Raw genomic sequence first — 23,431 nt, forward strand, 5'->3', positions numbered from 1 at the left:
TTAAAGGAAACATTTTCAAGTCAATCTTATTTCTTATACTAGAGGTCCTGTGGCAATCAGGAATGGCAAATAAACACACGTTTAAAGTGCGGTTTTGTATGACTTAAAAATCTAACGAAATAAGCAACTCGGTTTCGTTGTTGTCTACTTCCGGGACCGAAAAAATAAACTGTGTTGAAATCATTTTTTATTGAAAACCACCAGGTTGGACATACGTGTATTGAGGTGCTATGTTGGCATATTAAATAACATAGTAATCACGAACGACATCCGCGAGGTGTATTTTTCCTAATCGATGGCAATCGAGAACACCATATTTCCATGAGGTAGGGGATTGCAAACTTAACGAGAAAGTCGGCTTCAAATTAAACGTCACAGATTTTTAAGCCTTAAGAACGTTAACGTTAATAAGCGCTGAGGCGTGTTGATACAAACAAGAACCACTAAAAAAACGCGGATTTAGCTTGTCAAGCTCCGAATTGTTGGCAACTGACCTTGCCGCTGTGTTCTACCGCACGGTAGAGTTCATCCTGTGCGGGCATGACCGACTCAAACCACGATAAAGGTGGTTGCGTGCCTGTGTATAAAATAGCCATTAGTACCAAGCCATCAACGCCACGTCGAAACGTTTACTTTGAGGGTTGAGAAGGCTTTTGGCGAGATCGACGAGGTCAGACTTCTCCTTTGCACCACGCAGGTCCCCTCCTTTGTCGAGGATAATCCTTTTCAGCTCCTGGGTTGTTTGAGGCAGTAGATTAGAAAACTAGTCCATCAGCACGAAACCCTTTGCACTGGTGCGGGTAAGCAAAGTTTTGTGTGCGACAAACAAGCATACATTTCAACCGTTAGAGGCGCTGTGGAGTCCAGATTATGTAGTACTTTGCAGCCAAGCAAGGTGAGCGGTTGTGAGCATAAATATACATGCGATATATGATGATCTAGTTCATTATGCAAATTACCCTCGGTTTAAAATCATAACAATAATCATAAAAATAAGGTTGTTAATTTCATGTTGTTCCGAAAATCGCAAAAAAGTATTCGAGCCGGTCACAGATATATGCTTCTCTTTCAAAATAAGGACAACAATGATACATGACAGCGTTGTAAGGACAACAATATTTTCTAATACGTTGTGAAAATAACGGCAAGATGACGATCCGCACATATTCACCTGTATGGACATGAAGGGCAGTTTTTCGAGCACAAGGTCTTTTCTTGTATTGGTTTCGTCACTACTCCCGTCATCATCGTCGTCTACGTCATCATCCTCGTCATCGCTGTGGTCGTTGATCATTCTCTTCAAATTCGCTTGATTTTCCCCCGTAATTTTCTGGTGACACAGAATAACTGATTTCTAAAAATTTAACCCTCGAACGAGCAGGAATCAAATTGAGGAGAATTGGTTTCGATATTTTAAAATTACAACACGGTTTTAGACAAATGGCGTCTCGGTCCCAGGCGCAATGCCAATACGACTGCTACTCGATTGACATCTTAAATTGAGACCACAAATAGCGGTTCGCAATCCGGTCGTCGGGGACCCATGATATAAAACAACATTTTATCTCACCAAGACGTTTCCCCTTCAAGCCCTCGGTACTTCCCCGGAGTTAAGCTAGCCGAGAGTCTGCCAGTATTTTCGCCCGAAAAGCAAATACTTAAAGTTTCTTAAATTTACCCGTTTCTCGCGGCGCGCCTTGGCCATGTACAGGATCCTTGGATGACAATTCACCATGAGGAGGTTGTTGAAGTTTAAGAAGAGACAAACCTTCTTGTTTTGAAGGTCGCCCGAACATCGGTTCAAGTACGCTTCATAAAGTCGAACCTTTTAAAACAGAAATAAACGGTGGAAACATTCGACCGACAGCATCTTGGCATCAATGGATTTAATGGGTGGCCGAGTTTAACATTTCGCCGGAAATGCAGACTAAATTCGGATCAGAATTATTGTTTTTTTAGACATTAAAATGTAAAGACTTTCCTTTGTGGGAACTTAAAACTGTACACAAACAGATTTCTTGAACGAAGAATAAAGGGATATTTTACAGTCATACTTTAGCGTAACCAGTTTTGCACGTGTTTGTCGGTGGTTTAGGATTACCTTGAGTTATTCAACACAACACATTCCGATGGAGACAACGGCGCTAGTTGTTCCATTGCGTGCAACTGCATGCATACCTAAACCTAACGACGCATAAAGTACTTTACCCACTCAATCAGCACACGCGCCACGTCCATAAAAACGACGTAAAATAGTACCGCCGTAGTGCGTCCTTGCGCCTGTACGCTAACACCCAAAACCAACAGTTCGACGTAAATTATTGAAGCGAAAATCCCCTGCAACGACGCTATCACCCGTATAAGCACACACCTGCAAGGGAGAGAGGCGAACCAATAATACGTATTCGAACTTTGGCTCGAGGAGTTCCCTCAAGCAGCCAACGTCCTTCCGTTGCACGAAACCGGCAAGAAGCTTGTGGAGGATGTGGGATCGTTTCTTCATTAAATGGACGTCGCCTTTGGTCGAATCGACGTGTTGCCCGTTGGCAATCGGGTTGGCAAAGCGGTTTGCGAATTCCTGTGAAGTTCAAGGAGAGTGCATTAGAAGGAAGACGCGTTGTTGTGAATACGCGATGCATGTCCTTGTGGGGGCTGAGAGGCGAGACATTATTGTTACTTGACATTGATAGATGGTTCCTTTCTGTTTACAGCTGTGCAGTGATGCGCTCAAGCAGATACTAATGGAGGGAATATTGTGGCATATTTACATAGGAGGCATATTTACATAGATTAACAGAGAGAGAGGATGTTCTCGTCCACCAAGCAACCATTGAGATTTCAGGCAAACACCTCCGAAACTATATTAGGAGTGTTTCTCAAAAGTAAGTAACCCAAACGGTCAGTATACCGTTTTTAGGAATATTTCAAAACTTTACTGTCGATAAATTGATAAATGTAGCTTTCATCTGGCGGTAACAAAACGATATTTTGGTGCCACAAAACCTTTTTGGAACACTATTTAACATGCATTGGAAACAAAAAAAATTCATAGATTCCATACATGGAAAGAATCATATAACAGACAGTATCAGTCTTGTAACACTGAGCTGCACTTGTCTGGTGTTGTCGCAGTTGAAAAGACTTATCTTATTTGCGCAAAAACAGGAGCTTTCGCGAGTTCCTCTCGCTTCATCACGTGTGAATCATGGTAAACCAACGAAATGCGTAAACAAACCCAGAAATTGATTTTTCAACAGTACTAAGACCAGAAATGTAAACAATTATTGCGCAGTATTTAATAAAAAGGTAAAACAAAAATTATCTTACCACAGAATTTCCGAGTAAACCTGGTTTTATGAAGCTGACCATGCAGTGATATTCCATCAGGTTGTTCTGCAGAGGAGTCCCGGTGAGAACAATTCGACGCCTGGTCTGAACTTTAGACACCAACGTCGATAAGTCGGTCTTTGCATTCTAAAAAAAATGTGTTAATGCACATCTTGTTTTGCTTAAGGTCAGGCGAGACGCCTGTTTAATAAAAAAGGAGCGTTCATTGGCAAAAAGGCATTATCCGAAAATATCATGTTGTCTAGCAGGCACTGTTAAATAAGAAGCTTTGGAATTTTTTTTTTTTTTGATTTCGGTATATGCCGGTACGTGACCTGCAGACTTAAACGTGTCCTATGGAATTTTGAGCTACTCTTCTTAGTAAGTTTCGAACGAATAAGTACTTTCCATTTTAAATGTTCTTTATGCAAAACTGAAAATATTGAATGTATTTTTTAGAAATTCGCTAATAAATTTGAACCCCCACAAACCCGTTGATAAGCAAAACCATACCTTGATGACGTGGCCTTCGTCACACACGATGACGTCAGGTCCAGGGGAAAGAAGGTGTTCCGTGAATGTGTCTTTGTACCTCCCCGAACCTCTGCCTTTTCCCTGGCAAAGCGACTTGAACGTACCGTAGCTGATGATCATTACACCGCCTAACCGTTGCCATTTCTGCACATACAAATAAAAATAATACAACTTATACTATCTTGCTTTTTTGAAATAGAACGGATTTTAAGAGTTTTTACAACAAAATTAAACGGAAATAGACTGACCACTGTATTAATCATGATTATTTCTGAGTACATTGCCTACGCTACAGTAAGGTTGGAACCGCGTAAATATTGTTTCACCTAGGGATGCTATACCTTAAACTTAAACATATCATACTCTTTGTTGTACCACACACTGCCTTTAAAATAGGTGTGGATGTAACAACGACAAATCGAATATCAACAACCTGAAGATTTGAATTCTTATTAAAATTTATCCCCGGCGTAAGCTGGTACAAAAACCCAGATGCGTTAAAAAGGTTTGTTTTACCTTCACTTCCATACAACGCTCATAGTTGCTTTTCTGCGACACATCAAATATTCTTATACTGCGCCGACAGCATCTAGTCCACATTACGAATTCTCGTGCCCAGTTAATGACGATGCCGAGCGGACAGAGGACGAGGGCAGTGTTGATTTTGGGTAGGAACGGTGTTAGAAGCACAGTGTGTAGAATTGTAACCACCTGCAGAAAATGCATTTAGAGAATGTGTGTCAACGTGATATTTACTACCAAACTGAAATATTTTAGAAAACACAAAATTAAGGCAAGCTGTGTATTGGTGGTTTATTAGTTGGTTGTATTCAATACTAGAATGAAAATCCAGCACAAAATCAGCTCGCAGGCGAATCCGTACATTTTCCCGTAAAACATTGGAAGCAGTTTTAAAAATCTCCACAAATCAGACGCATATCACTTCCGTAAAGAACAGAGAAGTAGCTGAAAGATTTGAATACCTGAAAGGTCTTTCCTAGTCCCATACAATGAGCGAGGATACAGCCGTCTCCTTTGTATTTCCTCGCAACAGAAACCGACTCGATGACATTTTTCCAAATGAACTTCACTCCCTCCACTTGGTGGGGTTTGAGTTTCTGCACCAGACCGCTGTCGACCTACGTTACAAAGAATGATTGAAACAGTATAGATTTTATAAGCAATCGAGCCAATAATGTTTTATAGTAAGTTGCCGACAGGGCCGCTGTTTTGGGATAATAGGTCATCAGTGCAGCTTTGATGTAACAATCTTGCCAGCTAAGTACCCAAGCCGGACCTCCACTTTATGGTGACTGTCTACAGCCGTCAACCAAACGGCACCAAACATGGTTTAAACCAACGGAAACAAACCAAGGCGAAAACACTGTGGACTATAGCAAATGCAGTAAAGATCCATACAAGCAAACGACCCGCAAAATAAAACAATATATGTAGCACTAGACTGAAATATTTTACCTCGACGAGCGGTTCTTTGGATAGAATAAGACGAGTCGTGGTGATTTTCTTTTTCATTGGAGAAGATTCGTCTTCCACGATTATCACCTGCAAAATAACAATCACACAATTTATAGTTGATTGTTTAAATCAGTGGTTCTTAATCTCTTAAATGTGAGAGCCAAATGCGAAATCTCCAGTTCGCAAGAAGCCGCCAAAATAGCACAGGATGTAAAAAACTCGGATAGACGTAGCTTCAGTGTGATGGGTTCAGGGGGTATGTGAATAAAACAATTTCTATTCTGAACTTTTCTTTATGTCATATCCGGGTAAATTAACGTAGGGGTCCGAAAATCTACAATACGGTTGGGAGCCACTGACAACCTTCCCTTTAAGAAGAAAACACTAGGTATAGGTTACCTCCTCTTCCAGGTCGTCGTCGTGCTTCCGCAACCTCCGCATTCGTTCGCTCTCCATCCTCTCCGCATCCTGTGTCGCCTGACTCAACGAATCGTCGTCGATGATCTTCCGGATGTTTCTTCTTCCCGATTTCTTCGCCGGCCCATCTCCATCTAACGACACGAAAATAGCAGGTGTTTTTGCATAAATATCTAATTGCAGGTAATTGGCATTGGTTATTACATAGCCAATATTGGTTCTTGTAAAGTTACTTACACTGTACATTGGAGCGATATCAATTTCCAAACTACTTTTATTAGTATACATATTGTTTCCCAAACACTTACATGCGTCGTCACTGTCGCTATCGTTCATTACAATCCGGCGTCTCTTTTTCGTTTTGCTTGTCAAAGGAAGCTGTAAAAGAAACAAAAACATAATTTAGTCCTCAATTTAATTTAAATTTGCTTTCCGTCAAATCTAAGAAAAATTCACGCTTCTTAGATTTTTCTGTCAATGTGTGTGTAGTGCTTATATCTTAAAATTAGCAAAGCAAATCGACAGCCGGCAAGGGGGCCTTTGGTTTAAATTGATCTAGTTTTCTTTTCTTTCTGTACTCACATTGTATTTGAAGTGATGTTGTTTTAATGTAACTAGATAATTTGAGTTAAAATAAAAGCCAACAAAGGATTTTTAAACGATCACACGCGCAAAAAAAAACAAAATTACCGCGAAGTCGTCCTCGCTCGCTTCGCGTTTCACGAAGTCCGATATTAGACTCTGGCCCTTCTTCTTGGAGAAAACGCGATTGTGTGTAAAAACTGGTAAGTCATTATCCGTCGTTTCGCTACTCGATTTCTGCGGGCTTTTCGAAGAACACGGTTTCTGGTCGGGTTCGGAGGACGCCAGAAGATCGCTGGTTAACAGTTCAACATCGCTGTCGCTGTCGGAATCGCCCGATTTCCCGTTCAATATCGTATCGTCAGAATCAAGGTCGGTATCGCTGACTCCGGGTGTGGTTTGGGGTGCGTTCGTCGCCTTCGGAGGAAGCAGGCTTTCCGAGTCGTTGCTCTCCTGCGTTTTCATTTCAGCGGATGAGGACGAGGAAATTCTCGGTCGGCGGCTCCGCTGGGATGCCGGGTCCTCCGTTGGGGCTGCCTGAAAATATAAGGGTTTTAGAAACATAGTTGCGTTTACTCTGAAACTGCAAAACAATCAACCGGTTCACTGTACTGCTGCTATTTACCCGCCATCCCCAATGCCAGTACGCGTGGGCGAATAGGAAACATTCAAAATCATATGATAAGCAATGTGGAGCCACGGTCTTTGCTTGGCCGTTTGGTCTGCAAAGTTCGTCTAATAGTCACACCAGCTGCACTGATGAGACCTTTTAGGTCGAAACAGTGGCCATCTGTCTGCAGCTTATACACAAATTCAAAATCATGTTTGAGATAAAAATGGAGCCAACAAAAAATTTTAATGGTGTAAATTTTCGGGCGCAATTTTCTCCCGTCGTTTTGCAGATGACGTTTTATTGACCATCGAATTATATTTCCTTCACACTGTATCGCACTTTGTTTTGTAAACAAGTCACGGCGTATCCCACACCAAGTCAAAAACAGACCTAGTTTCATTGACATCTAATCATGTGATCTTTACATCACTCAATATCACATTTCGTTCTTTAAACAAGTCACGACACAGCCTATTGTAAGACAACGGTCATACCGGCCAAGACCGGCATATTAGCAATGTCCAACCTCATTAGAAGAAGATTTTTGTTCAGGTTGAAGAAAGTGACGAAGGTCTTCATCGTACTTAATGTCGCACAGGACGACCTCGGGTTGCGTATCGGTGGTTCCTAATACTTTGTTTTTCAGTATGGCCAGATCCTCGAATGCGAGGTTTTCGTCCTTGAGAGCTTCTTCCATGAGCAGCTTCCGTCGTTTTTTGATCTGATATCGGAAGGTTGTATAATTATAAATACCAAAAAAAGTTTTTGAACAGTTTGATGTTGAAGCTAGCAGGCATTATTGATAATTTAAATTTTGCTCTGGCGTTATTCAATACGACTGAAACGTTAATTCGAACAGTTTCTTTCGCCTAAAAAAACTGCACCCCCTACATGAATTAACGTTCCTGTACGTTTTAATATTATTAGAAACTTTAACAAGAGTTGTGATTGAGAACCTTTAACACAAAAAGCTTACGAGAAAAAATCTTTTGGAATGGAAATTGTTGTAGTGTTTCTAAAATTTTGCATGCATAACTTGCAGTTAAAACTCACGACGCACGACAGACTGAAAACGGTGCAAAACCAGCAGTGGAAACTGTTATGTTTCAAAGGATGTGAATCTTACCTGTCCGTGTCCAGACTTCTTGCATGTTGCTCTTCGCTTCCGATCTGAACTCGACCTCGTAACTTCACCGTCAGATACCGATATTGGAACCTGCAACATCATTTACTATTTATATTTCGTAACGCTAATTTCATCCAGAATTTTACTTTAACACTTTTTCTGTCGCAACGAAAAATTCGGATTGGCGCATTGATCAACAGTTGTGAGGTTAATTTTGAATAAGGATAAACAAGTTTTTACAGGTTACAGGTACATTTACTAGTTGCAAAAGATTAGTACACGGACACACGATTTAGAAAGCCGTTGCACAGTAGCACATTGAGCTGCAGACCCAGTTTACATTCATTTTGATGCAAAAAAAGGAAAAAGCACTGCAAACTTACATTTAACAGTGGATGTTTGTAAAGGGAGTTTCTGCGCGTTGTGTCGTCATCCGATTGAGTCTCTTTGCTTTTTTCGGATATCTCGGAGGTTTTTTTAACACTGGTATCTGGGTCGTCATTGTCTGACCTGCTTTCCTTGCGTTGAGCAGAAGCTGCAAAAAGTAAGGTCTTGCTCAACACTTGAAGTTAACTCCCAACTATGGACGCCATCAAAATATAAGGACGACCCATTGTCGAATATTCGAGATTGTTATTATGAAAATCTACGCAAATGTTTAAAAAAACGACGACTGTCACCATTCGCATAAGCATAACATTGTTTAAACCGATACAGGCTTATAACAACACGTTCAATCTATTTACGTTTCGGTTTCAAAATTTCGTCGACGTCTGTGTCGGAACCATCGTCGTCGGAACTCTCCATCATGTTTCTGAAGAGATGCTGAAAAGCGATTTCATTCACATCTGCATCGCCCTCTATGTAATTTTGCTTCGTTTCCGCTTGTCCGAATGCATCAACCTTAAAGGAGAGTAACGGTGTAGTGCATTTATAGATACAAAGCCATTTTTCGGACACGTCGGGGCGAGACACAAAAACAAGCTGCTTTATGGTGAAGTTGTGTTGTGAACTTGATATTATGTTCGAAATTTACCAACTTGGCAAAGAGTGCATTATGTACAGGATAGGACTATGTTTTCTTGATGTGCTTTTCTGCGAATAAGGGCAACAATTTTTGCATGGAGAAGATTGTGCAGTAATACTAGTAGTTGTTCTACGACCGAAAAGCATAGTTCGTCCACTGGTATAAAACAAATATGCTTATATCCCTAGAGCCTTTTAAAATCATTGCGAAGTTGACGAGCAATTAAGCATTTTGAACAGACATTTAGTAAAAAAAGGACTTAACAAAATTTATAATCGTTTTTTAATTATTTTTCATGCAAAGTTTTAACATGGAGAACAATGAAAAACGTTTACAAACCTTAAAGTGAAACAAACAACACCAGAAGGTTACCTTAGTATGTTGAGGAAGCTTCTGCACGAAATCATCGTCGTCGCTCATATGTTCTTCCTCGTCATCCTCCGAACCCTCAGAATCCACGAACAATTTTCTCTTTCGTTTGACGTCAGGTCTCTTCAGTATGGAGTCGTCGTTGGAGCTGCTTCCTTTCTGCTCTGTGGTGGATGTTTTCCGATTGCTGGAGTTGGGCTTAGTTTTGGAGCCTTTTTCACGTGGCGTTTGTGCGCGCCTAAAAACAAGATAGCCATGTAGAACTTTTTAAAAATCCTTTTTGAAATAAGCGAACCATAAAAAAATTCCAAAATATTCAACGACACAAAATCAGTTCTGCAATCGCTAATTCGTCAAAAAATATATGCCGTTGTTATTCTACCTGTTAGGCGTGGACGCAATCGGTTTAAATAGGTCTGCATCTTGGTCAGACGATTCGTCTAACTGATTTCTGCTGGTGGACGGAATATCGACATATGTCCCTCTGGATGTGGTTGCTTGTTCCTTCTTTTCCCCCGGTTCCTCTTTTACGTTAATCCTCAGTTTACTCGCTGACGTTGTTTTCGTTTTTGGATTTTCGGGCGAATGTAACAGAGTTGTTTCCTCCGTTACCTCCAACACGTCAGAATCCGATGACGTGAATACTATTTTGGGTCCCTGTTTCGTTTCGTGCGAGCCAGAAGTTTGAGGTAGAGTCGAGTGGGGGCGGTCTTCGGGCGAGGACCGTCTTGAGGTGTTTGGGGAATTGGCGGCGGCAGCGGCGTCTTTGACAGAATTACTGTCGCTAGTTGGCGCCGAGTCCATCTTTTCTTCTTCGCTATCGACTGAGATGTGTTCTCCCTGGAAGATGTCGCCTTTGCTCGCATCACTTAGAAGCTTCTGAAATTAAAAATATACTCCATTGGATAAAACTGAAATTAAACCATGATTAGGAATTGGGTTTACCAGATCATCCTGGGCATTTACGTTTGGACTGGAGGTGGTCGGGTGATTAGTTTCCTCCTGAAAAGGAATTAAATTAGAAGCGGAGAAAAACAAGTCAAAGAAAACTCATTTACATCGTTTATGATCAATCGGGGTTTGAGTATTTCCGTGTCGCCCGATACGTTTCTTCTTCTCAGCATTCTGTACAAAATTCAAGACTTGTACAGTAAACCAAACCAACATACGGTTATGTGGTAAATAAACATACTAAAAAATCTCGCAGCACCTAAATTGTACCTGCTACTAACTTCAAAACTCTACAAAGCGCTCTGCCGTTCGAATGCCATTGATACAAATGTTTACTTACATTGCAAACAACCACTCGCCTTTTAAACTAGTACTAATGGTAAACCAGGGCAAATCACAGGTTCAGTCTTTCTCTTACAATACTTGGAACAAAACCACCGAACTTACTCTCGTTCTTTTCTCTTTCGCAGAAATTTTCGCTTGGTGGGGGTCGAGAGCGACGAGTCGATCGAGTCGTTTTCCGATTCTTTCGCAGTGGTCGTCGTATCTCCCGAAACTACAAACACGAGGTAAACATAACTAGGATAGCAACCAGTACTAAAACTCCACCTGAAAATTAGCAGTAAAGATATTAAACCAACGGATACTTTTTGGTCTAGAACAGGGTTGTTTACAAAGTGGATAAAACATATTAAAGTCAAGTTGATTGCAATTTGTGACAACTTTGGTTTAAAATTCATTTTTTACAAGCAAACTTGTGATGGGATAAACATTAAGCAGAGCCGTTCGCACTTCATACATTTGAACATGTCATGTTGTTACATACGCACATCCGGCTTATACAGCGATAATTCACACGACTTGTGTAACTCACTATGATGATGATGAGAACTTAAAGCCTCTTCAATTTTGCATATTCTCGAGTGCATATTTTCGATTGTGGAGAGTAAGGCACTGCTGTCGTTCTTCACTTCCTGAATGGCTTTCAAGGCGGCAAACATTGACCAAGGTGTCTGGAAATAAAAGCTACAGATTTAACATTTCCGCGATGAAGGTATATGAGGTCACGAATGTACAACATATAGTGCCATGCTTAGCAGCGCAAAACAGCACGTAGTAGTCAAAGGTTTTCTCGTATGAGCCGTTTTACAAAACTCCACAATTTGCGGTTGGATCGCCTGCGTTGAAACAACACTGTTTACTAACAAAGCAGACACAGTGTCCAGGAAATTCGGCAGGGCAACTTTTTGAAGCCATGGAAACCCAAACGATTTTTTTTTTAAATCAGACAACTGGACTAAAAAATGGGCCAGGCAACATTGGAATATGTGTTCCAGGCAGGGAGAATACGATTTTTGAAATGCCTTACTTTGTAAGCAGATTGTTTGTAATAACACCATAAGAAAATACGAAAAACGTCATGCAGAAAACGCACAGGAACAGACACAGAGCGTCATTCGAACCACTGTACACGCATCTTATCACCTCACTGGCTTCATTGAAACTTCTTGCCACCTGTCTTCCGAGATTGGTTATTTCATTCCGAATGCGTGCAACCCTCGTCCTGTAATGACCTTTCCACGATTGGAAAGAGTTGACCGTTCTCTTGTCATCTAATATGAAAAAAAAACGTTGTTCTTAAGCTGCGGAAGCGGTTTGTTCACAGGCGAGACAATGCAACACATAGAAACCCAACGCTGTTGCTGAACACGCGCAATTGGTTGGATGTTTGGCAAGCAGCAAAATTTAATTTAAAAAATACAAAACATCTGTTTCCAATATCAATGAACCCAATAGTCTATAATTACCGCTAAAGGATGTTTTCTTGGCAGGCAAGAAGCGTTTGGCTTTATTTTCATTACTGCATTCAGGCGACGAGTGATGATGGCCGTTTTGTAGGCTATGCGCAGCAGGGGGTTCTACATTGTGGTCTTCGCCAAATTCCACAACCTCTGCATCGCGGTTGGTGGTTTGAGGCTCGGGGACAACCTGATGGTCGCGGTTGGCCTTGATTTGAATTCGCAGTTTTGGAACTCGTTTTGCTTCTATAAGAAATTAATTGTGAGACAAAACATTACCGTCGAACGTGTGAAATTAGCTCTATAAGTTGCAACAGCAACTTTTATTTGAACTGGAAAAAACGGAATAAATTACTCGGTTTAGGATGCGGTTACATTTTACGTTACTTATCTTGCACGTAAACTGCAAGTGCACCAGATTTTGTGTATAAAAACTGATATACAGTGAAATGGAAATTTGTTACCCTAAACAACTGCTTTTGCTTACTAAGCAGGCCTAACTCATCTAAAAGATTGTCACCGAAAGATACTTAATAAGCTGGCCGTCAAATCGAAGTGAACTAATTCTGATCTATTCAAATCCATGCCCGACATTTCCGATTCACTTGCCCAAAGGCAATTCTTCTATTTGTGACAGTTACGTATTTATCGAAACGTTTGGGCCTTCGTGGTACTGAGCAACATTAAATATTTTATTAAACTTCGATTTTTCGGGTAACAGCGCATACGCCCAATTTGCAAACATCAGTCACAGTATCATTGTATTTAGGTAAACCACATTCACTATCACGCTTATCCTAGACTATGTTAACTACTCCCAAATCCCATAAGCTGTTTATCTCACCACTTATGTTATATAAAATATAAATTCGAAATGGTATTATTTCAAACGAGGTTGACTATAATTTACTTTCCGAAATGCAACAGGCTTTACCTATGTTATCTTTGGTACGTTTTCCTATTTAATCAAAGTTAATCGTGTTTTAATCTTACATTTACATTTTAATTTGCTCGGAACCCATTTTAGCTTTGTGTGTTTAACCAACAAACACATTTCTTTCAGAAAAATACCCTGTAATTTTTTGGGGATCGGCGTCAGACTTGACAAATTTTCGAAATTGGGATGGTCCGATCGTAACGCTAACCATTTTCGCAAATACCTCATTGCGGTTCAATAGTTCGAATGCTCGCAAACCTTTGTCTTTTTGGCTATGTGCATTCGGTGAACAATTGCCGTTGATCTTGTCCGGCAACTTCCCGGTTTGATCGACTCCTTTCTCTTTGCTGTGAGTGTGAGACCGACTTCTTGTCTTTGTAAGAACAAAAATACAAAGAGTTACAACACAACATATAGATCTGTAGCGGCAAAATTATAACAGTTAGTGGTTCAATCATTGGATAATTTTGTCTCCAAAAAGATAAACCGTCAAATTTTCGTGAGATATTTCGTTTCACTGGAAGAAGATTTCTGCGTGAATCCAGTTACCGAAACCGCAAATCTGTCTATTTACTACAAACGCACAAAGCGCAATTACTAAAAACGATCCATCGCAACGAAAAACGTTCTTTTAAAGAAATGGAAACAATGCGCCCGCGTGTGAAGGTTCCATTACGAAGAAGTTGTTTTACCAACGAACCTGTAAATGTTTTACTTTCACACGAGTCAAGCAAAGGTACATGAAAGTGTTTTCTCTATACACAACGTAAAGGCAGTTAAACATCCTTTACACAGGAAAAGCTGAATTAGGTTTAATAGAAGAAAAATGTCGATCAAACTACAAGAAACAGCCTGTGCTGTGTTGCTGCTCGGCGGTGATCGATGGATTTCTCCTTGCGCGTCAATATCGATAGATTGATTGAATCCATTTAAATGTCTTTTCATAAGACAGAAACTGACGATGCCAGAAGCCAGGATGGGAAATAAATATACTGCCACTGTTTTTAAGTATTTTTCGCCAATGTAGTGTCGGTATAATGCCGATAAATAAACACAGTACCTCGGGCTTTTGCCTTTTGTTTTTCTGGCGCAGTTCGGCAAATATTTTCTGACATTCCCTCTGTCTCTCTAAGATGGGGGTGGAATCACACACGAAGCACTTGAAGCTTGTCGAGTGAAGGAAATTAAGCGCTGTTCGGGAGTTAAAATTCTGCTGGATGCACTGCCTGGAAATAAAAATGTGTTAACGTTGGGAGAAGTGCAATGAGTATCGAAACTGTTCCAATGGAATGCTGTGTAGAATTAACTCAATAACCCTTACTGTTTCATGGATGGCCATATTTTTTATGCTTATTGCTTAGGTGTGTAATAACTGCTGGTGCGAAAAAAGGTTGATTTATTGATCGATCAAATAAAAAGACAGCCTTCCCCTGTCTGGAAGGGCCTTGAAGAATATAATTCTGAATTGTACTTTTGTAAGTGGGAAACAAGTATCCAGGATATCCTGGATAGCTCTGTGGTGTGACAGTGTTACTGTTCCAATTGCTACAATAGCATGACACCAGAATTTATTTAACTGCAGCTTTGAATAGTTTGTAAGAACATGTGGGATAAATGTAGCGCATTTTATTTGCCAAAAAACATATTTTTTATAAAATCCAACAAAAGGTTCATTGTATCAACAATATGCTGTGGCCAATCGTAAAACAAAATTTAGGTACATAAAAAATAAATATATACAGATCCTTGTTTTTGCAAAAAAAAAATTTTTAGGATGTTACAATTTGCTTTGTCCTAATGCAACAACTAAATGTACCAATTGGGCAGTGTTAAACAAATAAACTATTATGCTATTAAAAAAGACCAAACAACTGCATATATACTATCAATTTCTAAAGTGCATGTCATGTCCGTTCTTAGAATGCACAATTGTAAAAACAAGCTCACATCATTTTTGGATAGCTTACAGTGACACAAGTTTAATCTCGCCACAGTACACATATCATTATTGCAGTTGGTTGCATTAAAAAGAATAAAAAAGTAAGGAATGTTGTTTCTTACTTGCAAAAAACATTGGTGCACAAGTCACAAATTGCAAGCACATCCGCACCATCCCCACACCATCTGCAGTGCTCATCAATACCATTTTCATCTTTCAAAAATTCACCAGATGCATAAAATTCATTGCACTCCTTTGAACACAAACTTACTTTGTATGACCACTGCTTTGCTTAGTAAAAATTTTAATTTCCAGTAGCTTGGTCAGTCTACTTCTTTTACCATTAGAAGTTGAACATTTTTTTGAAAAAAGTGTTTTTTGTGTGTTTTTGTAAAGTCAACAAAGACCCATAGTACAGGCTTTGTCACATAACCAAAATTATTCTTACCTTACAAACAAGAACCTTGAGGATTGGATGTTCTCTGTGTTGTCCTAAACTTGGATATTCCTTTCTTGAGCAAACAGTGCATGCGACCTTCTTGTTATTTTGTCTTCGTGATGATCGTCCAGATAAGCTAAAAATAAATGTCCAAATATGTAGATTAAGAAATCTAATGTCATACTACAACATATACCCTGCTTTCGTTGATGGTTTTGAACCAAACCTGGCAAACTCCGGCCCAATGAAGTCATCTTCAGGCAAGCCTATAGGATGTATGGTGACTACATTGTTCTGCATAACTAAACTTTACCATACCTACATTAAATGCTTTTTCTGAAAAAAAACTGGGTGAGTCTAAATAAAAATGAGGGGATTGGATGCCGCTACCTCATAAGGTGGCTGCGTTAGCTTCGCTCAATGTTTTGTCAACTGGCAATTTTTTTTTGTCAATAAACATCCCTCTGGTGATCGGATGCCCATTAAATGCGGGTCAGTGCAGAATCATATGTAACAATGAAAGAGTTTTATAGACAAGGTTGTGATGCAAGCCCATACACTGACAGTTTAGCACAAACCAAACACCAATAACAGATCTTGATTTTTGGGAGAAAGTAAAATATTAAAATAATTCCGCGTAAATGAACAACTTTTCAGACAAAGTTCCTGTTATTCCAAATGATTAACTGCAGTTGATTTATAGAAATAATGTCATTTATACTTTCTTAGAGTATAGGCTACTTCACAAACGTAAAGCAAAAAAAACTTTTGCTCGTATTAAACAAAATCCAACACAAAGTTCATCAGTATTCTTTAATCATGCGAAACGGTTTGTCGATATTAACAGCAATAATTTTTGTTGGCGCTATTCAGAGGAAAACGTGTGGGCGAATATTATATGCGAGTATAAGCTGTATTGAGGTGATTATAGCCGTTTTTGCTTTCAGCGAGGTACGTTTTTATTTTAGTAATTTCTTGATCAAAATACAAAGGTTAATACGCATCATTTTTGGCCCATTACAGTATGTTTTTTGCACTAAAACGGCCCAAATTAATGCACTTTCGCGACTAAAAATAGTACTGATAATATAGGACACAATATTTTTTTCATTTTTTGACTTATGGGGGATAAATTCTTCGAAATTTTTTGTATGTAAGATTTTTGGAAAAAATACTTACGTAGACAAGTCAGGTAAGACTCGCCTTTTTCTCGTCTCTCTCTTTCTCTCACGTAGACAAGTCAGGTAAGACTTGCTTTTTTCTCGTCTTTCTCTCTCTAACATGTTTGGCGGAAACTTACATGTGTTTAACTCATTTTCTTGAAAGTAAACCAACACAAACAAATGTTTAGTAGTTTGCACGTCATACACAAAGGTTTATTTTTGCAACAAGAAACTTTTTGGTGTCCTACGACTAATACGTTCCCACCAAACCATACCCGACTTGTCTACGTAAGTCTAAGAGAGAAAGAGAGAGACAAGAAAAAGGCGAGTCTTACCTGACTTGTCTAATACCCGACTTCTCTACCAAGTCTGAGAGAGAGAGACGAGAAAAAGGCGAGTCTTACCTGACTTGTCTACGTAAGTATTTTTTCCAAGATTTTTATTGCTCTACAAAAGTTTCGTTTAATCCGAGACGTAGGAGTTCAGGATTTAAACTAATGTTGATTTACAGTGTAAAATTTCTATCAAATTTATTAAGAAATTATGTTGTGATTAATTTAAGATAATTGTTTTTGTACATAGTTTATCATTGTTGCCATAATTATTAAAAAATTTATAAAATAAAATCAGTTTTGATTCTATCGACACGGCTATTTAGGCAACAAAAAAATTCCCAAATTAAAAATTCATCAGAATTTGTTTTTGCTTGTTCGGAAAGTATTTTGAGTTTTGCTGATACGTTTTATTTAAAAGTCATCAGGATTTCACAGCATCAACATGCCTGTAAGTTTTGATGTTATATATCAGGTTATCAACAAACCGATATATGTGTGTTTGTTCAAGTTATGCAAACGCCATGTAAATATGCTATGTTGTAAAATATCACAAAATATTTTACAGGCGTCTGACAGTGCAGACAATGTCAAAGTTGTAGTTCGATGTCGACCACTAAATGAAAAGGAGATAGCAAATGGACACAAACAAGCAGTTGAAGGTAAATTTGTTCAATTTTTTTGGCTTTTCAGTGACATTGGCCGTTTTGTACCATCATTGCTTTTCTCCCACATGTTTCAACTCAGTTAGGCAAAAGAACTATAAAGTACCAAGGTTTAAAATCATTGAAAAAGATTCCACAAAAGATAAAAAAAACTTCACTTTGAAAAGATTTGTTAAAGCAATAAAATTACACCTCCTTAACATACATGCCAATGCTGTGCAGCTATGGAAAAGATCATGTGCGTGATGTCAACATGCCCAGGAATGTGGCACAATTTAATTCAATCACAACAACTTAGTCACCACCTTCATTACGTTATTCTCAACAGTTCACACATTTTGCGTCCACAACGCCAAACTTAAATTTACAACGATCAATCAAAATTCTTGCTGTCAGCACATTTCTTTTTGTTTCATTTGATGGAAAATAATTTTTAATTTTCTTTTCTGTATATGTTCTGTAAAACAGCCGGAAAATCTTCTTTGCAATATCGCCACACCCAAAGGTCGGTTTCATGTGACCAACTGCGGTTTTTACCGGGCCCTTATCACTATCCAATTTGTTATATTTATGGTTGTTATCTGTACCAAGTTTTCATTATTTGTGGATAATGATGAAAATAAATTCAATTAAAATCGTACGTAAGATGTTCGTGGACAAGTTCCTGTGCAGCTTTATGAAACATGCTAGTGCGAAGTAATGTTTCTATCACAGTTTTGTTATGAATTTAATACATGTGCCCAGTTTCTAAATTTTTCCAAATAATTATTCATGTTCTTTTTTCCAGTCAATGAAATGCGAGGGCAAGTTTCTGTTCAAAAATCAAACTCTCATGAACCACCAAAGACTTTTACCTTTGATACGGTGTTTGCTCCGGCCAGCAAACAGGTTGATGTTTATAACTTGACTGCTCGTCCAATTGTTGACTCTGTTTTGGGAGGATACAATGGTAATTTACATCTATATTTGTATTTTGAAAAATAATCATAAGTTATATGATTGGAAGTTTTGCATAACAAAAATACATTGGCTTGCAAAAGTCATTTTGGTAAAATAGAAGACAGATTAATGAAAATTATATGAACTCTATTTTCCCTTTATTTTCAGGTACAATCTTTGCATATGGTCAGACTGGTACTGGCAAGACTTTCACAATGGAAGGTATTCGCACCCATCCAGAATTACGAGGCATTATTCCGAATTCTTTTGCACACATTTTTGGACACATTGCCAAAGCTGAAGGGGACACTCGTTTTTTGGTATGATGAAGCAATATAAAATAGCACCAGATGTTGACCTCTTCTTATAAAAAGTTAGCAATGGTATCTTTAATCCATAAGGTAAGGGTCTCCTATCTTGAGATATACAATGAGGAGGTTCGTGATTTATTGGGAAAAGATCAGACAGTTCGCTTGCCAGTGAAGGAGAGGCCAGACATTGGTGTTTATGTCAAGGACCTATCCATGTACGTTGTGAACAATGCTGATGACATGGACAAAATCATGACTTTGGGAAACAAGAATAGTTGAGTAAAATGAAATGTCATGTATGAAATTTTTCAAGTGGATTTCAAAAATTGTAATTCTAAACTGATTGTGTGCAAATATTACTTAAATTAGGTTTATATAAATAATACCAAACCATACAAAAATGTCTGAAATGTTTTTAGCTGCACTTAACAGAAAAGTAAAGTATATTAAGAGTTTGCTCATTTTTTTCCTTAGGGTCTGTGGGAGCAACTGATATGAATGAACAATCTTCACGTTCTCACGCCATTTTCACTGTGACAATAGAATGTAGTGAGAAGGGCTTGGATGGCCAGCAGCATGTTAGAGTTGGAAAATTGCATCTAGTTGATTTAGCTGTAAGAATTTATAATTTTTGATGTCAATAAAGGACACATACTGACGATGCAATATTACTCCAAACTTCAGGGTTCTGAAAGGCAAGTCAAAACTGGTGCTACAGGCCAGCGATTGAAGGAAGCCACCAAGATCAATTTATCGCTCTCAACATTGGGTAATGTTATTTCTGCGCTGGTTGATGGGAGGAGCACTCACATACCATACAGAAATTCCAAACTCACCCGAATGCTTCAGGACTCACTAGGTGGAAATTCTAAAACCTTAATGGTATAACACATTGTTCAAAATATATTTTATTTGTATATTTTTCATTCATTTTACCTGTTTTGATAGTGTGCAAATATTGGACCTGCCAACTACAACTATGATGAAACAATTTCAACGCTGAGATATGCAAACCGTGCCAAGAACATCAAAAACAAGGCCGTCATTAATGAGGATCCAAAGGTGTGCTTGTTAGAAACTGGTTTAGCATATCAACATTTGTTTTGCAAATTTACACTTGTTAATTTTTTAGCTAAAACATTTTTATACACAGTTTTGTGCCATCAATGTAAAATAGTGCCTTTTCTTTAATGGAAGATGTCTGTATTTTATCATAGGATGCCATGTTACGACAATATCAACAAGAAATTGAAGAACTTCGGAAGAAGCTTGCAGAACAGGATGATGGTGAAGATAGTGAGAGTGAGGAGGAAGTGATGGGAGAAGATGGTCAGATCATCAGAAGAAAAAGTAAAAAAAATACCTGCAGTATCGATATAGTTATTTATCTTTGGATTTCCTGTTATGGTGGATTTAAATGGTTGGTTTTCATTCAGAAAAAAAACGAAGGACAAGACATGGTTCCTCATCAAGGATGGCGGATCTCCAGAAAAAGATCGATGAGGAAAGAAAACAACTGGAGGAGGGCAGGGAAATGGTGGAAGAAGAGAAAAACAAAATTAAGGAAGATCTTCTGAAGAGAGAAGTTGAACTTAAAAATGCTCAGTATATAACTATCTAGAGTTGGTTTTGGCTAAGTAGTTTTATATTAACTTTTGTTTTTTATTTGCAGACATGAACATGATCAGCTCAAGGATAGGTTGAAAGCTGTTGAACGAAAAGTTATCGTGGGAGGTGTGGACCTCCTACAGAAGGCAGAGGAGCAGGAAAAACTCCTGGAGGAATCCAACATCGAATTGCAAGACAGAAAGCGTCAAGAAGCGGAGTTGAGAAAACAAATTGAAGACAAGGATGTATGAATTCATTCTTCTATAACAGCTGTTAAAGTGATGAAGTTTATTTGCATAAAACGGTGGTAAAATGTGGCCAAAATGTATTGTTTCTGTTTGTGTAACCCGACTAGGAGATACATGACAATCACATTTAGGCTGAACGTTTGGACATTGAAGAGAAGTACAGTGACTTAAGAGAGGAGGCTCAAGTAAAAACAAGAAAACTTAAAAAGGTTTGAACCTGTTATGATAGGCGACGTTTTTTTTGCATTTCTACTTGTTACATTAATCTTGAGTTGTGGTACCTGATAAAGCACACTTCTTGACTGATAACTTTTTGTCACAAGAGCTTTGGGTAAATTTTAGCTTTGAGCTTTGGGTAAATTTTACATAAACATTTTGTAAAAAGGGCCCATGACTGCCAAAAGACTGGAAACGACCGATTTAGAGAAAAAACACACCCAATGTAGCTGTTGCTAAAAATGGTTTCAACTCCTTGTATGTTTACTACAAGTGGAGTCCTATTTACACAGGTGTGGACGATCTACATGGAGCACAAATCTGAGATGAAGGACATGCAGGAGGAACACCAGCGGGAGATGGAAGCACTCCTTGAAGGAGTCAGACAGATGTCTTCCGAGGTCCGCAAGCTCTCGCTTATCATCGATCACTTCATTCCGAATGATTACATCCAGATGATCCAGGAACACACGCACTGGAACGACGACATCGGCGAATGGCAATTGGTAAGTGGTGTCTTATTCTTTTGACCAACAAGCAGCTAGGTTGGGCGTAGGTGTGGGGTTGCGACTTCAAACTGTACGTACTCGGCGACTAACAATAATCGTTTTCAGTCGTTTGATGTTTCACAAATACTTTGACTTGACTAATACAATTTCAACTAGATTTTACTTTTTGTACATTTTCTAAACATCTTTGGATTGTAGTCATATTGTGTGAACGCAAAAAAATGATGTAGCTATTATTAAATTTGGGTGCAAAGTATCTGGAGTTAAATAGTCTAAATAAAAAAGCCAACGCTAGAATGCTGTTCATCATAATGCTGGTAGACGTTTCGAACTCATACAGTGTTCATCATCAGTACTCAAATGAGCAGCTTACAAAAAGCGTCAAGGTAGAGAGGGGAAACAAAAGGCAGAAGGGAAACAGAATTGTTTCCCCTCTCTACCTTGACGCTTTTTGTAAGCTGCTCATTTGAGTACTGATGATGAACACTGTATGAGTTCGAAACGTCTACCATTCTAGCTTTGGCTTTTTTATTTAGACTATTATTAAATTCTTTCTCTGATTGGCACTCTTTTGTAAAAGACTGACTTTTGTAATGTAAACAGTACACAAGCTTTCGCGATTGTATCAAATTAATGTTCATGTAGGCCCTGGTAGCTTGTCTCGTCACTTGCGTGTTGCATATAGTTTACTTGTAATACCATACAACCTCATGCAAATCATTGGCGTATCTGAAGCATGATTATAAGATTACAAATTTTGCTTTAACTAAAAGAAAATGCTTGATTTTGTTTTTCAGAAATGTGTTGCTTATACTGGCAACAACATGCGCAAGCAATCCCCCCTTCCAGATAAAAGTCTAGCGGAGAAGGTAAACATTTTTGTATTATTATTAACAGTTAAGTATTGATTTATCGTGTCACCGGCTCTAACATGTGGCTTTTTTGTGACTCTTTATTTGCTATTTGCAATAACAATCAGTTACATTTATTTATCTACAGTCGGAGGTGGATTTATCAGGTAAGTACTTGACGTATTCCGGCGGCGTTCAGCGCGACAACAACCAGCGTCCGAAATCCAGCAACGGTTCGTCCTCCAAAAAAGTCAAGTTCGGAAAAAGGTAAATTGGCCACCGAAGTCTTCCATTCTTATTCCAACTAAATTTTTATTGCAATCTGTTTTAAAAAGGCATTTTGAAAAAAAAGTTGTACGATTTCGCGTTTATTGAGTGTGCAATATGTGTCTTTTGCATATATACATATGTATATGTATGTTATACGTTTACTTTCAGGAAAAAGCAGATGAGCGCGCAGGATCAGATTGATGCTGTTTTGTTGTCGTGAATGAGCTACGTTCTAAGATCATTCGTGTTTGACATACAAGGCCTGGAAACGGAACATTGCTCAGCCAGTATGTCACGCTTTGTACACTGTAGCAAAAATACCTTCAGTTCTTTGCTTATTATGCGTAGCTTGTGTGTCTGCGTGTGTGTAGATTGTAAATTCTGTGTTTATCTTTATCAGCGAAAATGAGTTTTTCCCGAAGGAAACAAAGTTGTTAGAAAAATCATCTCTTAAAAGCATTGTTTTTACGTTTGGCGTTAAATTATTTTGCGTAAAAGTATTACATACCACTGTATGTTCGCCTCGCGCGGTCAAGTTTTGGATAGTTTATTTGTTTATTGCATGTGACCAAACGATAATTTGTGCTTGTTTCGTTTGCACGCTCGTTTCACTGTGTAACACAGTTTTATGGTTCCTGTGGTCGTCGTCGACATCTTGGGAATGCGAACTTATATTTCTACCGAAATAAAGTCCCAAGTGGAATTTAACCATCTCGTACTCCGTTGTATGGGTGTTGAAAAAGTCATAGAGCAATCGGTGGTGCTTGGTAATCGGAATAAACA

General features: G+C 38.7%; 2 protein-coding genes across 2 annotated transcripts in view; one reads left to right on the plus strand and one right to left on the minus strand.

Annotated features, from left to right (window-relative positions):
- The window catches only part of LOC145910192 (uncharacterized), a 29,426-nt gene extending 13,554 nt beyond the window's left edge, over positions 1 to 15,872 (minus strand). The window contains exons 1-30 of the mRNA XM_082997226.1: positions 15,733 to 15,872; positions 15,546 to 15,672; positions 15,220 to 15,350; positions 14,219 to 14,384; positions 13,417 to 13,531; positions 12,231 to 12,467; positions 11,908 to 12,035; positions 11,297 to 11,435; positions 10,870 to 10,978; positions 10,530 to 10,596; positions 10,417 to 10,473; positions 9,854 to 10,350; positions 9,475 to 9,709; positions 8,822 to 8,978; positions 8,459 to 8,610; positions 8,076 to 8,165; positions 7,476 to 7,670; positions 6,445 to 6,873; positions 6,063 to 6,132; positions 5,737 to 5,888; positions 5,338 to 5,424; positions 4,845 to 5,000; positions 4,378 to 4,572; positions 3,841 to 4,005; positions 3,328 to 3,474; positions 2,372 to 2,578; positions 1,679 to 1,825; positions 1,172 to 1,330; positions 634 to 733; positions 495 to 577 (exon numbers count right to left, since the gene is read on the minus strand). Coding sequence (XP_082853352.1) covers positions 495 to 577; positions 634 to 733; positions 1,172 to 1,330; positions 1,679 to 1,825; positions 2,372 to 2,578; positions 3,328 to 3,474; positions 3,841 to 4,005; positions 4,378 to 4,572; positions 4,845 to 5,000; positions 5,338 to 5,424; positions 5,737 to 5,888; positions 6,063 to 6,132; positions 6,445 to 6,873; positions 7,476 to 7,670; positions 8,076 to 8,165; positions 8,459 to 8,610; positions 8,822 to 8,978; positions 9,475 to 9,709; positions 9,854 to 10,350; positions 10,417 to 10,473; positions 10,530 to 10,596; positions 10,870 to 10,978; positions 11,297 to 11,435; positions 11,908 to 12,035; positions 12,231 to 12,467; positions 13,417 to 13,531; positions 14,219 to 14,384; positions 15,220 to 15,350; positions 15,546 to 15,672; positions 15,733 to 15,836 — 4,803 coding nt within the window. The 5' untranslated portion in view covers positions 15,837 to 15,872. The remainder of the gene's footprint in view (positions 1 to 494; positions 578 to 633; positions 734 to 1,171; positions 1,331 to 1,678; positions 1,826 to 2,371; positions 2,579 to 3,327; positions 3,475 to 3,840; positions 4,006 to 4,377; positions 4,573 to 4,844; positions 5,001 to 5,337; positions 5,425 to 5,736; positions 5,889 to 6,062; positions 6,133 to 6,444; positions 6,874 to 7,475; positions 7,671 to 8,075; positions 8,166 to 8,458; positions 8,611 to 8,821; positions 8,979 to 9,474; positions 9,710 to 9,853; positions 10,351 to 10,416; positions 10,474 to 10,529; positions 10,597 to 10,869; positions 10,979 to 11,296; positions 11,436 to 11,907; positions 12,036 to 12,230; positions 12,468 to 13,416; positions 13,532 to 14,218; positions 14,385 to 15,219; positions 15,351 to 15,545; positions 15,673 to 15,732) is intronic.
- A 1,512-nt stretch (positions 15,873 to 17,384) lies between these two features.
- On the plus strand, positions 17,385 to 23,417 carry LOC145912417 (kinesin-like protein KIF3A). The gene is made up of 16 exons (XM_082999877.1): positions 17,385 to 17,482; positions 17,600 to 17,693; positions 18,484 to 18,645; positions 18,804 to 18,955; positions 19,037 to 19,220; positions 19,421 to 19,560; positions 19,631 to 19,828; positions 19,895 to 20,008; positions 20,164 to 20,296; positions 20,383 to 20,551; positions 20,619 to 20,799; positions 20,934 to 21,011; positions 21,312 to 21,524; positions 22,325 to 22,396; positions 22,527 to 22,645; positions 22,817 to 23,417. The coding sequence occupies exons 1-16, from the start codon at positions 17,477 to 17,479 to the stop codon at positions 22,866 to 22,868; spliced, it is 2,067 nt and encodes a 688-aa protein (XP_082856003.1). The 5' UTR covers positions 17,385 to 17,476; the 3' UTR covers positions 22,869 to 23,417.
- The last annotated feature ends 14 nt before the right edge of the window (positions 23,418 to 23,431 follow it).

Source organism: Ascidia mentula, chromosome 8 (genome assembly GCF_947561715.1).
Source record: "Ascidia mentula chromosome 8, kaAscMent1.1, whole genome shotgun sequence".
NCBI lineage: Eukaryota > Metazoa > Chordata > Ascidiacea > Phlebobranchia > Ascidiidae > Ascidia > Ascidia mentula.

Excerpts from the sequence above, each read along its gene's own strand:
- LOC145912417 (XM_082999877.1), top strand. Across the intron at positions 19,561-19,630 it reads TGCATCTAGTTGATTTAGCT|GGTTCTGAAAGGCAAGTCAA; the intron begins GTAAGAATTTAT and ends TCCAAACTTCAG. Across the intron at positions 22,646-22,816 it reads AAAGTCAAGTTCGGAAAAAG|GAAAAAGCAGATGAGCGCGC; the intron begins GTAAATTGGCCA and ends GTTTACTTTCAG.